Source organism: Macrobrachium nipponense, chromosome 12 (assembly GCF_015104395.2).
Source record: "Macrobrachium nipponense isolate FS-2020 chromosome 12, ASM1510439v2, whole genome shotgun sequence".
NCBI lineage: Eukaryota > Metazoa > Arthropoda > Malacostraca > Decapoda > Palaemonidae > Macrobrachium > Macrobrachium nipponense.
The window spans coordinates 69993230-70010444 of record NC_087205.1 but is presented as its reverse complement, the minus strand read 5'-3'; the positions used below and the strand labels follow the sequence as shown (position 1 = coordinate 70010444).

Genomic DNA, 17215 nt, shown 5'->3' with positions numbered 1-17215 from the left:
AATCCTTTGCTGAGCAAGACTGAAGGAGGAGAAATTTCTTAATATTCTGAAGGCAGGCGTCGATCCTCATCCCCAAATATAATATTTCTTGAGAAGGGACTAATTGAGATTTCTCAAAATTTATTAGAAGACCAAGTTCTCATGCTAATGTCAGGGTTTCCTGCAGGTCCTCTGTACATTTCAACCTTGTTTGAGAGTAAACAAGCCAGTCATCAAGGTAGAGAGATCTTCACCCCTATTAGGTGTAGCCACTTTGCCACATGGGGTAGGACCCAGGTAAAACCTGGGGAGCTGTGGAAAGGCCAAAACACAGAGCCCTGAACTGGTAAATTCTGTTCTGGAAAACAAATCTCAGGAACTTTGACTATGGGTGAATAGGTGTATGGAAGTATGTGTCCTCCATATTGATCAAGATCATCCAGTCTCCCTGCCAAATTGAGGACAATACTGTCTGATTCGTTTCCATTTTGAATTTGGTCTTTGACACGAACAAGTTTCAGGAGTGCATGTCCAGAATTGGTCTCCAGCTGCCAGAGGCCTTGGGGACCACAAAAAGATAGTTGTGAAAACCTTTTGAGCGGTGATACTTTACTACAGGCAGTCCCTGGCTATTGGCAGGATACTGATAAGTGAAAACCACCATTAACCGAAACTCTGCAATTCCAATTCCACAGGATATTCCTATCCTCTTCTGATGAGTCTCTATCTAAGGATCTGTCATGTCAACATATTTATGTTATAATTAATCTCTTCATTTAATGAACTTTCAAGGTGCAACTTCCAATTCTCAATTATTTCACTCTTTTCAGTGCAGATTTCTTCATTTTTACCTCATATGGTTTGATTCACTTACATTTTTTAAATATTAACTTGTACAGTTACTATTTTAAAGTTTCTTTCTTTCTTTTCTTGTTAACCCTCTTACACCGAAGCCCTAAAAATCAAAACCTCTCCTGTATGCCGGCGCCGGTTTGGAGTGAGCGCGGAAGCGGAAAAAATAATTTTTTCAAAAAATCACAGCGCGCTTAGTTTCAAAGATTAAGAGTTCATTTTTGGCTCATTTTTTTGTCACTGCCTGAAGTTTAGTATGAAATTATCAGAAATGAAAAATAATATCATTATCATATGTAAATAATGCGAGATATGGTAGCGAAAAAAAAAAATTCATAGATAATTGTATTCAAATCACGCTGTGCAAAAAACGTTCAAAGCTAACGAGTTACTTTTTTTTTTTTGTCTTGTACACTAAATTGCAATAATTTTGATATATAATACATAGTAAAACAATAAAAGCAACACCAGAAAAATATTATCACAAAATGATGTACGAATTCGTAACACGCGGACGAAAAAAAATGTTATTTTAAAAAATTCACCGTAATTCTAAATATTGTTCTAGAGACTTCCAATTTGTTTCAAAATTAAGTCGAATGATTTAATATTACGATACTGTAAGAGTTTTAGATTAGAATTGCAGATTTCGACCATTTCGGACGAGTTAAATTTGACCGAATGTCGAAATTTTTATATATATATTTTTTTATATGCACATATTTCGGAGATGGAAAAAGCTACAACCTTCATTTATTTTGTATTGTATTCTTCATGAATTTGCGCACATTTTGATATATGAAACTCTATAAAACGGCTAATATGAAAAGGAGCAAATATTAGGATAATGCAATGTACGTATTTCAGAGACTTGCGGCCGCGAATCGGCGCGCGGAGTGAAGGTAAATATATTTTTCAAAAATTCACCATAAATCACAATATTGTTCTAGAGACTTCAAATATGTTTCAAAAAGAAGAAAAATGACGGAATATTACTAGGCCGTAAGAGTTTTAGCTTACAATTGCGTTTTTCAACTATTTCAGTAGAGTCAAATTTGACCGAACGTGATTTTTTTTCTATTTATCGTGATTTATATGCAAATATTTCAAAAAAAGAGAAAAGCTACAACCTTCAATCATTTTTAGTTGTATTCTAAATGAAATTGTGCACTTTTTCATATATAAAACTTTATGTAACAGCTAATTTTAAATGGTGCAAACATTTCGACAATCGCACAAAAAAATTCTGATTTTTTCGGAAGAGTTACCGCGCGGACATAAGGAAAATTTTTTTTTTTCATAAATTCACCATAAATCGAAATATTGTGCTAGAGACTTCCAAGTCATTGCAAAATGAAGGTAAATGATTGAATATTACTAGAATATAAGAGTTTTAGCATACAATTGCGTTTTTCGACCATTTTGGTAGAGTCAAAGTTGACCGAAAGTTGAAATTTTTGCACTTAACGTTATTTATATGAAAATATTTCGAAACTGATAAAAGCTAAAACCATGGGTTGTTTTTAGTTGTATTGTGCATGAAATTGCACACATTTCCATATATAAAACTTTATGTAACGGCAAATTTAAAAGGGTGCAAACATTAGGACAATCGCACGAAAAAATTTATCGGAAGAGTTATCGCACGAACGTAAGGAAAAAGTTTTTTCATAAATTCACCATAAATCGAAATATTGTGCTAGAGACGTCCAATTTGTTGCAAAATGAAGGCAAATGATTGAATATTACTATAATATAAGAATTTTAGCTTACAATTGCGTTTCTCGACCATTTCGGTAGAGTCAAAGTTGACCGAAGGTTGAAATTTTTCACTTATCGTTATTTATATGAAAATATTTCAAAACTGATAAAAGCTTCAATCATGAGTATTTTTATGTTGTATTTTACATGAAATTGCACACATTTTCATATATAATACTTCATGTAAAGGATAATTTAAAATGGTGCAAAAATTATGTCAAAGTGACGAAATAATTTTTGAGATGTGTCACTGATACTTTTTAGTGCGATAAGAAAGAAATTCGCGCTTGCGCGCCTGCGTAGCATTGTAAACAAAACAACGCCTTGATCCGTGAACTCCCAGCATCCCCCAAGGCGCGTGATTCAAAAGTTTTCGGCTGGTAGGCCTATAAGTATTTTTCCGCGAATTTAAAAAAAAACTTTTTTGAGCCGACGTATGATACGTCCAATCGGCATACGGGAGACATTTTGACTTGACGTTTAATACGTCCAATCGGCGTAAGAGGGTTAATATGGAGACTTTTCATTCCTCCAAACTCTTCGTCTCTGTTCATTCAACTGTCTCTTGGCTTCTAAGACTTCCTCCTCTTTAAACCCACATTATCATCTCTCACACACAAAATACCTCTCCCATCAGCTATAAGCTTTATTTTGGCAATTTCTACCTAGTATAATTTTTCATTTATAATTACTGAAACTTCCCTCTAAAGGATTTGTTAATTTCCCTGCTTTTGACTGTTAATTTTCTGCCTTCCCTTACTATCAGCTCAGCAGTAAAAACCTAACGTTAGATATGCTAGTTTGGTATTACAGTAGAGCCCTGGACCTCAAAGATAATCCGTTCCAAAAGAGGCATCGAAATTATATTTTTTCGAGATCTCCATCAACATTTTGCATAAAAAAAATGAAAATGAATTAATCAGTTCCTGACCACCCATTACAAATCAGTACACATAAATTACAATTAAATAAGATCAGAGTTAAACAAATGTCTTATCAGACGTATATTTTTATTTTTAAATTAGTACTGTATAAAAAGAACCTGACCTACGTCTAATGCGGCCATATTACCAATAGTTGACCAGGCACCATTGGCTAGCTACTACTACACAGAATGCAGAGTAATGGGAAGGCACGAAACTTGTTTCTAACATAATAAAACATTGAAAAACAAGTCTAACTATTGCAGTATACCCAGTAAATTAATAAAATATTAACATTCAGCCGAATTATGCTTATCATAACTTATGAAAATTTGCCTACATAACATCTTGTGGCATGAGCAGATGTAAACAAACCTGTGTATGTGCGTACGTATACAGTGGTCCCCCCGTATTCACGGGGGATGCGTACCAGACCCCCCCGCGAATAGTTAGAATCCACAAACGTTTGGAAAACTCCCTCTAAAACAGCTCATAAACTCCTATCCTGAACATGCAAACACCAAAGTATCCCTAAAAAGACCATCCTTCATCAAATATACATAAAATATCCTATTATGGTTCATATTAATCTTTGAAATATTATTAATACTGTTTTAAAGTAAATCTTACATTTTATGGTTATACATAAATACATACTATGTACATACTGCATGACTTAGTTACGTATGTGAAAATAATCCAGTCCCCCCCATAAGTATTCAGTCATGCACGTTTTCTTTCATACTGTTACTATTTGAGACATCCATTTTCTTTTTACAAAGGAAGCAATTGTATGTGAAATCACAAATACCAAATGTCTACTTAAAGTATTATCCTACATCAAATATACCATTGAATTGGTATTATTAATATCATTTTAAAGTCATCTTAAACATTTTACCATTAGAAATATATAAACAGCCAATAGCACAGAGAGAGAGAGAGAGAGAGAGAGAGAGAGAGAGAGAGAGAGAGAGAGAGAGAGAGAGAGAGAGAGAGAGAGAATAACTCCTTACGGTTTCAAAAGATTGAAATGAACGTCTGTAGGCAACTTTTTTCCCCTCCCATAAATACATATATTTCTCCAGAGAAGAGAGAAAGAGAGGACTGTGCAATTATGTTTGTCTGTCTATCAATTCTTTTGCTGAGAGCGAGAGAGATAAAAGGAAGAAATAGAAACACCAAATGTATGACAAGTATCTTGTGGAGAGAGAGAGAGAGAGAGAGAGAGAGAGAGAGAGAGAGAGAGATTGTCCTTACAGTATTTAAAAAAGAGAAATGGAATGATTATTGTATTTAAAATACTCAGATATGAATTTTGTACTTACAGTTATAGTACGTATTATTATTGGAAAATATTAATGATAAACTTATTACATACATGTCCATGAAAATTATCTCATCTCAGTAAGAGAGAGAGAGAGAGAGAGATTACATAAAACCATTAAATTCGTTAACCATTGTATGGCATTGTTACTTTCCCAGCTCCAAGCGTCACTGGAGTTATGAGGTAGGATATCTGTGATACAGAAAAAGACGAAGGGAAGAATTTTCATTTGAAATTAGTTATCGTATTATTACTACTTCTATTATTATTATTATTATTTGAAAATAAAATAAACACGTGCATTTACCATAAAAATTCTCTCATCTCAGTAAGAAAGAGGAGTTATCCTTACAAGTGAAATGGAAAGTTAATTTTCATCTCTTTAAAATACTACCATTATGAATTTTGTAATTACAGTTTTATTATTATTATTATTATTATTAAATAATTGAAATTATCAATAAACATTTTACATACTAGTACCATAAAAATTCTTTCATCTCGGTAAAAGAGAGAGAGAGAGTGAGTGAATGTTTATCTCTCTGTTCTCTCAAATAATACTTATAACACTTCCAGCGAAAGAGAGGGAGGGAGTTACCACTATGACACATTATTAATTTGTGTGACAAAAGAGAGAGAGAAAGAGAGTTAGCCTTAATTCAAAGTGACATGGATAGATTAGTATTGTATTCCTTTAAAATGCTATCACATAATATGAATTTTGTAATTACAGTTATTATCATTATTATTATTATTATTAATATTATTATTTGAAAGTATTAAAAACATATAGTACAAGTACTATAAAAAAATCTCGAGTCTCAGTAAATGAGAGAGAGAGAGAGAGAGAGAGAGAGAGAGAGAGAGATAGAGAGAGAGAGAGAAGAGAGAGAGAGAGAGAGAGAGAGGAGGAGGGTGGGGGGGGGGGGGGGGGGGGGATTTCATGAGCACTTGATGGCAACAGCACAACAGCTCCATCCCCCTCCTGTCACTTAACTTGATATGTATGACAGTTTTAGTACCTGGAGTTAGAAAAAGAATAGTACTGGGATTTCCTTCACTCTTCCATAATTTTTTAAATTTATAAGCTAAAATCTTACTAATTCACTATGGTATTTTCTTTAATGAATTGATATTATTGCTGATATAAATTTAAAATTTAATTAATTTGTTTGAAAATAGTAAAATTCATTTGTATTTATTCATACAAAAAAAAACACTACATCTTTGTAAGGAGAGAGAGAAGAGAGAGATGAGAGAGAGGCAGAGAGAGAGAGAAGTGAGGAAGAAGAAGAGAGAGAGGTGAGAGAGAAGAGGAGAGAATTATTATTTTTATTATGTGATATCATTTAAACTTATTAAACTTACTAATACAGTATTAATCAAAATTAATATTTGAAAATTAGTAAATCATTTTTGTATCATAAAAAGTAAATCATTTTTGTATCATAAAAATGTATTTAGTCATGAAAATAAAACATCAAAATACACTAATTAGTGATTATTTTCGTCGGAAAAATCCGCGAATGGGCGAGTCCGTCCGCGAATAATTTCTAGATAGGTTCCAAAGAAAAATCCGCGAATGTGTGAGTCCGCGAATCCGGAGAACGCGAATACGGGGGGACCACTGTATATACTGTAAGTACAAAATCACTTTCAAATATCTTTCAATAAATGTTAGATACTACAACTTTCCTCATATAATATCCTTGTAAAATAGGGATGCATCTTCTATGGCAGCAAATTACTAAACTTTTCTTTACCAGGAAGCGTAACAAAGCGTAAAGATTGTGTTCGTTACTGAACTGCACACGTACTAGACATTGCTTTCACTTGTGAAGAAATTCACAATCTTGTGAAGAACAGTCTGCGTCATGATAAAAATCCATAATTATATAATAAAGTAGAATATTACTATGTAACATATACAAAGATTTTCGAACATCATTCAGTGTTTACGTTAACACCGTTAATGTCAAAAGCCTTTGTATATTTTACATCCTTCACTATTAATTGTGGATTTTTATGACACACTGCTCTCACTACCAAACCTCAGAACGGTGTTCGAAAGTCTGTATTTTTCACACTTTACTATTAATTGTCGATTTTTTATGACATACATTTTTCTCACTAACAAACCCCACACAAACATTGCATTTACTACGAAACACATACATGTGTGTGTGCATAGTTTTTAGACTAGGGCTGTCTAAAAAATTCAAGGATGGATGCTTGTTTACGCCAAGGAAATCCAGCAAAAGCGAAAACTGTGCGCATACCAAAACAATAACAGCAGAGTGATTAACTTTTAAAGCGTAGCACACCGCCACCAATGTTACCAGATACAGTAGCATCATTTGATGCTTTTAGCATATCTGAGGTAAATTTTGTTGCGTGGCATAATATTTGGCATAATGACCCATTTAGCATAATTTTGTAAAGTTTGGCATAAATATACGTAGAATCATTAAAAGTAACAAACATACCCAAGTTATTTTCATAAAATAACGTACGTAATATTTAATAAATTAAGTTTATTGATCTGTCACATAAGAAAATCTAAACTCAGGTTTGATGTGTCCCTCATACATACTGCCCAAGCGTCACAAATGTTTGTGTTTCATGATGTAAGTGCAAAACAAAATCCTCAAAATAATCTTGGAAAATGAACAACAGGACTTGGATAGTGAATGACGTGCACTAATTAATTACAATTGACGATATTGACAGTTTTCTTCACGAAATCATCAACACAAAGTCATTCTGAGTTAAAGTTTATCTAAGTAATAAATATCCTATTCTTTCAAAGTTAGCTCAAGCCTTGCTAACCATTACCATATGCAGTGTGTGAGCGCATTTCTCCATGGTAAAAAAAAAAAGCATGTTTCACTAACAAATAAACTAATATACAGTAAAGTTATCAATAAAGCAGGTGATTGCACCAAATTTAATCCTTCCAAGGACATGTAAAGGTCCATAAAGATAATATCCTGTAAATAGGATTATCAACTTTCATATTTAATGGCCAATTGTATTTGTATCTTATATATTTATTCATTGTGAAAATAAAATATTAATTTAACACAACATTAGCACAATTTTGTCATCCCACTAGCATAGTTTTGATAGATTTACCATAATTTCCTAGAGAGTTTAGCATCAAATGAGAAATGAGATCTGTTAGCATAAAATTAACATAACTGTCATCCCACTGGCATAAATTTGATAGATTTAGCATAATTTCATATAGAGTTTACCATCAAATGGAAGTGAGATCTAAATATATCAGCATAATATTTATAGATTTAGCATAATTTCTTACAGTTTAGCATCAAATGGAAATGAGATCTCAGCATATCAGCATAATTTTGATAGATTTAGCATAATTTCATATAGAGTTTAGCATCAAATGGAAAGTGAGAACTAAGTTAGCATAATATTAGCATAATTTTGTCATCCCACTAGCATAACTGATAGATTTAGCATAATTTTATATATATTGGGAAGTGAAATCTAAGTCAGCGTAACATTAGCATAGTTTGGATAGATTTACCACATTTTCATGTAGAGTTTAGCAACATATGAGAAGTGTGATATAAGTTAGCATAAAATTAGCATAATTTCATATGGTAACACAACATGCCACCAACAACACAGGCAAGTGGAGGTTGACTGAAACTATTTTGTTTACAAACATTATATGGCCACTCTGGTCAAATACAGTGGTACCTCGAGATACGAAATGAATCAACTCTGAGGCGGCCTTCGTATCATGAGTTTTTCGTATCTTGAACCGCATTTTACGTGTAAAATGCCTAATCCGTTCCAAGCCCTACAAAAACACCCCAGTAAATTATATTTCCAGGCCTACAACACATGTTCTAGGGTTACGACGCCGATCCGACGGAAGAAATATGACTCCAAAAAGGCAATAATATTCAACTGCATGTAATGTTCAACCCCATTTTTACTGCATATATTAGGACTTTAGCACATGTCCCTTAGCAATAAGCCTAGCCTATGTTAGCGGTTGCTACTGTAGCCTAGTCTATGATTCTGACATCTAAACCTAAGAAGCTAAAAGCTTCGAATATGCCAATAAAATGTATAAATAATCAGTATGTACTCATTTCAAATAATTATTAATTAATCATTAACTATAATACACAAACAAAAAAAATACCTTCCAATCGTTTGTTTACATTAAACTCTTGCGAGTACCGAACGAACGCCAAGCAATCACTTTTCCTAGGACACAGTAAGCCATAAATTTTCATTAGTATCTCTCTTCAGCTAATGAAACTACCAAACAGTGTAATAACCATTAATTTCTATTCTTTGTTCTATCTTTACCTAATGGAGATACCGAGTTACTGACAGCTATGATGAAAACATATACATAACGTAATATAAAAACAGAAGAAGAATTCTAAAAATACGTATTTGTTGGCTTCGATGATAGCAGTCTGATCTATTTTATATTTTATGATATCTAATTCACAATTTTTTTATTAAATGTATTACATGTACTCATTTCAAATAATTATTAAGAAACCATTTAAACATAATAATAAAAAAAAAAAAGCTTCCAAACTTCTGTTTACATCCAGCACTTACGAGTATCGAACGATCGCCAAGCAATCACTTTTCCTAGTACACAGTAAGCCATAAATTTTCATTATCTCCCTTCAACTACTGAAACTACCAAACAGTATAATAACCATTCATTTCTATTCTTTATTCTATCTTTACCTAATGTTTTTTTTTTATTAAATGTATTGCATGAATAAGTTTTCAATTTACAGCATCCTTTTTCCTATAGAATACATAAAGCACAAGGGGTAGATGCTGACCAATAGGAGAGCAGGATCTTATGGGGTGACTAGCATCAGGAACCAATGAGAGGGCGGGAGGATGGTAGCGAGTTTACTCAGTTGGCGGCGCGCGAGTTTTAAAATTGTTCTCGGTGGTCCGGGAGAATTTCGGGACTTTACAGCAACAACCTTTCGTAACTTGAGCAATTTTCGTATGTAGAGCCGTAAAATTTTTCGTATTTGCTTTCGTATCTCGAGTCTTTCGTAAGTTGAGCCTTTCGTATGTCGAGGTACCACTGTACCAGAATTTTGTTTGAACTCTAATGCAAGTTTACTCAAAATTTGGTGTTGAAACCTGATTGTGTCGACTTCTAACACGGTTGAGGTCTGGAGTTCTACTGTATGTATATGCCATCCTTTCTGATGTCATGTATTTATAATAATCGAATTTCATTCTTCATTGTGTATTATTAAATTTCCTCTTGGCTTCTTAAACTTTGTGTTCAACTTCTATAGAGAATTCCATTAATGGTTCTCCCTTACTTTTTTCTAAATAACCTAAGCATACGTGTCACTGTATCTGAAAACTGTTCCTAAGATTCATGGTTTTTTCTTCTTTATCTACTTCAGATCATATTATGAAAACAAATTTTTTATGCTTGTTAGCCTATACCTAATTGTGTTTTCCCAATTCTACTTCATCTACCATGTCATCTAGGACAAGTATAACAACTCCATTTTATCATGAGTCACCTCCATTCAACCAGAATTGTCATCCTGTCACTATCTGTTACTTTCATTCCTACCACTTCCACCTAAGTCCTTGCCACCATCTCTTATTTCCCAATTCTTTCCTATCATTGTTGCAACATTCACTGTTGTCATTTTTATTAAGATTTCTTTCCCATAGTTTTTATTGTTTGGATTTGCTACCACACCCACCCTATAAAAGGCTTCAATACTTTGAGACATTACATTTGGAGAGTTCATTGCTTTTGACACAAGCCTTTTTTTCTCTTACCAATAAAGTTGGCCCTCCATATTTGTCAAGCTTGGAGCCAACTAAAGGTTCATTTACTTATTTTGAGTTTTATAAGCAAAAGTATCTAGAGTAAAAATAGTAGAAAAAATAGCAAAAGTAATGCAAGGTATATTACTTTACAATTCAAAGTAACATACTGTACTCAATAAAAAGACATAAAAGTAACATCTCAACTTTAAGGACTTTCTGTACTTTCCAGCTAGATTATCATCAATATTTTTTAGCTATGCTATCATTTGAGATGTGAAGCATTTTTAAATAAATCTCTCAAATTGAATGTTAACTTATAAGTGAAAGAAAAGGTTAGCTTAGGTTAGGAACAATGTGGAATTGCTAGGTGTAAGAAACCTAAAGACATTTAACGACAGACAATAATATAGGGTCTTAACCCTCAAACGCCTATTGGACGTATTTTACGTCAAGATAAATTGTCTGTCGGGTGCTGATTGGACATATTTTATGTCGACAGAAAGTTTTTTTAAAAATTCGCTGAAAAATACTTATAGGCCTACCAGCCAAAAACTTTTGAATCACACACCTTGGGGGATGCTGGGAGTTCACGAATCAAGGTGTTGTTTTATTTACAATCGTTACGCAGGCGCGCAAGCGCGAATTTCTTTCTTATTGCACTAAAAAGTATCAGTGACACATCTCAGAAATTATTTCGTCATTTGACATAATTTTTGCACCATTTTAAATTAGCCGTTACATGGAGTATTATGTATGAAAATGTGCGCAATTTCATGTAGAATAGAACAAAAAAATACTCATGATTGTAGCTTTTATCAGTTTTGAAATATTTTCATATAAATAATGATGTGCCAAAATTTCAACCTTCGGTCAATTTTGACTACTGAAATGGTCAAAAAATGCAATTGTAAGCTAAAACTCTTATATTTCAGTAATATTTAATCATTTACATTCATTTTGCAACAAATTGGAAGTCTCTAGCACAATATTTCGATTTATGGTGAATTTATGAAAAAAAAACACTTTCCTCACGTCCGCGCGGTAAATCTTCCAAAAAAATCATATGTGCGATTGTCGTAACGTTTGCACCATTTTAAATTAGCCGTTACATAGTTTTATATATGAAAATGTGCGCAATTTCACGTAGAATATAACAAAACATAATCGAAGGTTGTAGATTTTCTCATTTTCGAAATATTTGCATATAAATCACGATAAATAGAAAAAAAACCATGTTCAGTCAACTTTGACTCTACCGAAATGGTCAAAAAACGCAATTGTAAGCTAAAACTCTTACAGTCTAGTAATATTCAGTCATTTATCGTCATTTTGAAACAAATTCGAAGTCTCTAGCACAATATTTAGATTTATGGTGAATTTTTAAAAAAACTTTCCTTCCCTCCGGGCGCGGATTCTTCGCCGCAAATCTCCGAAATGCGTACGTCGCATTCTCGGAATATTTGCTCCATTACATATTAGGCGTTTCATAGTTTTTTATATATGAAAATGTGTGCAATTTCATGTAGAATACAACAAAAAATAATTGAAGGTTGTAGCTTTTCACAATTTTGAAATATTTGCATATAAAAAAATATATTAAAAAATTCAACATTCGGTCAACTTTAACTCGTCTGAAATGGTCGAAAACTGCAATTGTAAGCTAAAAATCTTACAGTATAGTAATATTCAATCATTTATCTTCCTTTTGAAACAAATTGGAAGTTTGTAGAACAATATTTAGATTTATGGTGAATTTTTGAAAAAAGATTTTTTTTATGTCCGCATGTTACGAATTCATGCATCATTTTGTGATATTTTCTCTGTGTTGCTTTGATCGTCTTACAATGTGTTATATACCAAAATGATTGCAATTTAGTGTACAATACAAAAAAAAATTAACTCGTTAGCTTTAACTGTTTTATATGATAATATTTTTTTCATTTCTGATGGTTGCATACGAAACTTCAGGCAATGACAAAAAAAGAAGCAAAAAATTAACTCTAAATCTTGAAAACTAAGCGCGCTGTGATTTTTTGAAAAATATATTTTTTCTGCTTCGGCGCTCACTCCGAGACCCCCTCAGCATACGGGAGACAATTTTTATTATGCCCCTTGGGCATTTAAGGGTTAATTACTCACAAGGTTTTGATACTTATTAAGAAGCCAGACCCCCTAAGCATTTATTAAGCAGAGATGCTACTGTAGTCATATTTCAAATATAATTTTAAAGGCTCAGCCACACATTTGTGATTGAAGGACAAGCATGTCATAATGGCTGCTTTTGGCAATCACTGCCATCATTCCCGTGCATGGCCAGACCGTGTATGGTATGTATATTTTAAACAGTTTAAAACATCCACCATCACATGGTGTACGATGTCAAACTTGGGGATACAGTAACGATTCATGGAGATTTGGTTGTAATTAAAGCATAACAACATTGTAATTAGCAAAATTTCAGCAGTAACACATTGTGAGTAGTACTTGAATTGCAAATGTGTGATGACCAAACAATAACTATACCTAGTATTCATACTAGTAAACCATAAAAATAAGAGAATACAGTCACCACCCTACTTACAAACATTCATGTTATGAACATTAAGAGATACAAACAGACAGGATCACAAATTAAAATTACCACTCATTTATTCAAATTCTGCAAGTAAGAATTTTTGCAAAGAACAGAGCACAAGGAAGAGGAATTCTCATTACAATCATGCGAATACTCATTAATAGTAGTACTCATAAAATATTCCTACTTATTTCTATCTTCCCGAATTAACTTTTTCTTTGATGAATTCCCATTTTCTATATTTCCTCTTCATATAGAAAACATTTAGTGGTATGTATGTATTTTTGTTAATAGATGAGTGTGAGCATTGTTTACTTTGCGAACTTCCACTGTTAGATGCTGCTTCTGCAAAATTATCTCCAAGTTCTTAACTTTCAAAGCATGGCAAAAATATTAAATTTTGAATGTTGCTTAAATCAAAATATTTTCTTCTTTTTACCTTTCTTACATCCAAAATAACTATAATACTGCATGATTTAAAATATATGAATCCCGAGTTAACTTGGGAACACGAACATCAACAAAAACTATGCACTATATATTAAAAAACAACTTAGAAATAATTTAAGGTATGAACAGCCATCTGGAACACAACTAGTTTGCAAGTCAAGCAGTGCCTATATTTAGCTGAAGGTAGTTCTATCAAGAGATGTAATATCTAACATCATTCGTTATAACAAAATACGTACACAATTTTTCCCCATTTACGCAGTGCTTTATGCCACATATGGTCAAATAGAAGTAATATATATACTTAATCTATTGCTATTGCTCTTATTTCATACAAGTAACTATTTACTCTGAAAATACTGAAAAACAGAATATCTATTTACTCTGAAATTACTAAAAAAACAAAGTAACTTACTTTAGTCATATGCGCTTCCATCTCCTGTAGCCTGGAACTACTTTTTTTACAGTAGCCACATTTATACATCATGTCTTGGCTCTCTATATCTGAACTACTTTGTATTGTGCTATCTCCATCTTCATCAATACTGTCGCCCATTTCACTTTGATCTTCTTCTTCAGTGTCAAAACTATAGCGATGAGGAGATACAATATCAAGACCACTTCCTCTTCTTTTCACAATAGATAATGGGTTACCAACACTTGTACTAACTCCTTCCAAGCTGCTAGTACTAACCATACTTGAAGTAACTTCAGCACCAAAATCACTACCACTTGTACTTAGTCCTGTATCATCGTTCAAAAATTTGTCTGGATCAATAACACTTGGTTCAGAAAGGTCTTTGTCAGTAGTTGTACTTGTTACAACCTGATTGGACACTTCACCCGAATGTCTCAATACCATTTGATACTTGAAGTCCCGTAATGCATGATTCTGGATCCAGTGATCCATGGACTGTGCATGGGAAATACTTTCCACAATGCAATGAATGCACTTATATATGTAAACCTCTGTAAACACCTTGTCAGCTTCTTCTCTTCTGACTTGATAAGGCATGTCTCTGTGATGCTTTTTCATATGATCATCCATCACCTCTTTGCTTGACCTATGACTACAATGACAACAACTATAAATCACATGAGATTCAACAGTACTCTTTAAAATTGGTGCCACTGGCAAGGTTTCAACACTAGGTAAATTGGCACTCTCTGTCCTAGGTACAGGTGAACTAGCCCTACTATGAACAGGAGTCCTGTTTCTATTTTTTTTGGGAAGATCTTGGCCAGGTATGTGGCGATGAGATTTCTTGCTAGAACTGTCAGAAACTGGAGTTGAGAATACTGTACCACAGTTTTCTTCATCACTTTGCTCAGGCACTGAAATTCCTTCAGCCTGATCTAAGTAAGTGATATCTGGCTTGAGTTGCTGATGCTTCCAACGATGATGCCTCATCGTATCATTATTGGTAGCAAAACGACTGTTACAATGGTTGCATCTGTACATGCGAGTATCAACATGTTTTTTGCGATTATGAGTATTAAGTGAAGACTGGATGTTTGTAGAAAATGGACAATATTGACAGCTATATATCTTCACACTGTCTGGCTTCTCAGTTCCTTCATTACATGACTTTCCAGCTTCTGATCCTTCAGCTTCACTTGCCTCTTGGCTACTTGCAGATGTAGGGCCTCCAGATTCTGTAAGTAAATGTTCCTCTTTCTGCAAACGAGTTCGCTGGGAAACATCAAGAACTTCATTCTGTAGCTTAGGATGCTTCAAGCTACAGTGCTGCTTCACTGCATCTTCACTGTTGCTGGCAAATGGGCAATAATGGCATTTGAACCTGTTAAAACACAAATGATCAAGATCAGTAACTATTATTTTTTTTAAATTATCCTATTAAGAATTCACAGAATACTTATCAAAAGTATCATTAAGAAAGACAGGTGGTATACTGAACCTTCCAGCCCTACTGAAATCTTAAAAACTTACATTATAACTGAGGTTCAAGTTTGGATCTGAGCAATTCATCAAAATGCTGTGTTTTGTTATTTTTAATGCAGAGGAGCAATAGAATAAATTGATGACTTACTGAGTAAAGGTGTTAAAATTTAATACCATTTATTGAATACAGCACTTGCTACAAATAAAGTTTTTCATATATAACCCCTTAACCATCACTAGCCAGGCTAAATATACTCTAACAAACCCCCTTGACTGGGCAAACTTTAAGTTAGCCAGTATAAAAAAAAATTACATCAGTGGAAAGAAGATATACAGGCAATCCCTGGGTTATGGCGGGGGTTCTGTTCTCGGCAGGGCGCTGTAAGCTGAAAATCGCCTTAACCCAAATCATTTTAATTATATCAATAGGAATAAATAGCAACAGTGCTGGAAGTCTGGGTTACTGCCTGTAAAGATGTACATGGTATAAAAATATTAAAAAAAAATTTTCTGTACCTACAACAAGAAGTTGAAAGTTGATATTAACAATACAACTTGAGAGGGGCCTCTTTGCCAAAACGCTTGTAAAAATTTTTAATGCAACACCTTTTCCCATGATATCTTATGGGCTACCCCCACTGCCTAAGTACAGGCAGTCCTCGGGTTACGATGGGTTCGGCTTATGACATTCCAAGGTTGAGGCGCTTTTCAATTATATTATTCAAAAATTATTTCCAGGATTACGACGCATGTTCCAGGGTTACGGCGCCTACAATGCTGATCTGGCAGAAGAAATATGACACCAAAAATGCAAAATAATCCATATTTGAAGCTTTTTTTGATGAAAAATGCAATAAGAATGCAATTTATAGAGTTTTCAATGCACCCAAAGCATTAAAAGTAAGGTTTTCTTAGGATTTTTGTCGATGTTCTGGCTTACGACGACTCTCGGCTTACAACACTTCTCAAGAACGGAACCCATGTCGTAACCCAGGGACTGCCTGTTAAGCCATAAGAGTTTCCTTATTTACAATTATAGTCCATTTAAGCAATTTTAATGTTTCTTGCAAAATTCATTCAAATAGTATGGCACAAAATAGTTATCATATGATGTGTCGTAACATTGCCAGTGCAATCTTGCATGGTAACTGATGTGTGCCATTCTCAAGGGGCTAATCATATAATCAAGCCACATAGTTCTATCACACAAGCCCAGCTCAGTGTACTCTCTGCCAACTAATGTATCTTAATAAAAGCTGGTTTGGTCACTGAAGTTTGTTAACAAGGTAGCTAACTAGAGGCAGCCAAGTGAGGGGGATGGGAGTACCATCCTCTCACTAAACTTGACAACATTCACTTTTTCTTATGGTGACAAGGACAAAAGCAAATCAACTTCAAAATCCACCAATTGTTCCTTCAAGGATATCAACCTCAATTTTTGTTATGAAGCCTCTCTCCTTAGGTTGGTGGCATTGTCCGAAGAACAAGACTGGTAATCTTCCTCCCACCTGAAATTGTTAGCTTCCCAGTCACATATCTGAGCAGGGAAAGGATGAATCCTGTAACCTGTACAAACTAGCTTAAGTGATGCTGAAGTTGACAGGGTTCCATGCAGTCTG

General features: G+C 33.8%; 1 protein-coding gene across 3 annotated transcripts in view; it reads right to left on the bottom strand.

The window, feature by feature from the left end:
• The window catches only part of LOC135224588 (uncharacterized), a 368063-nt gene that overhangs the window by 22145 nt on the left and 328703 nt on the right, over positions 1-17215 (bottom strand). For 2 of the 3 annotated variants that reach the window (XM_064263722.1, XM_064263723.1), the window contains one exon: positions 14109-15495. In XM_064263722.1, coding sequence (XP_064119792.1) covers positions 14109-15495 — 1387 coding nt within the window. Of the gene's footprint in view, positions 1-14108; positions 15496-17215 lie in introns of those variants that run through there. The other variant, XM_064263724.1, reaches the window with a different exon arrangement.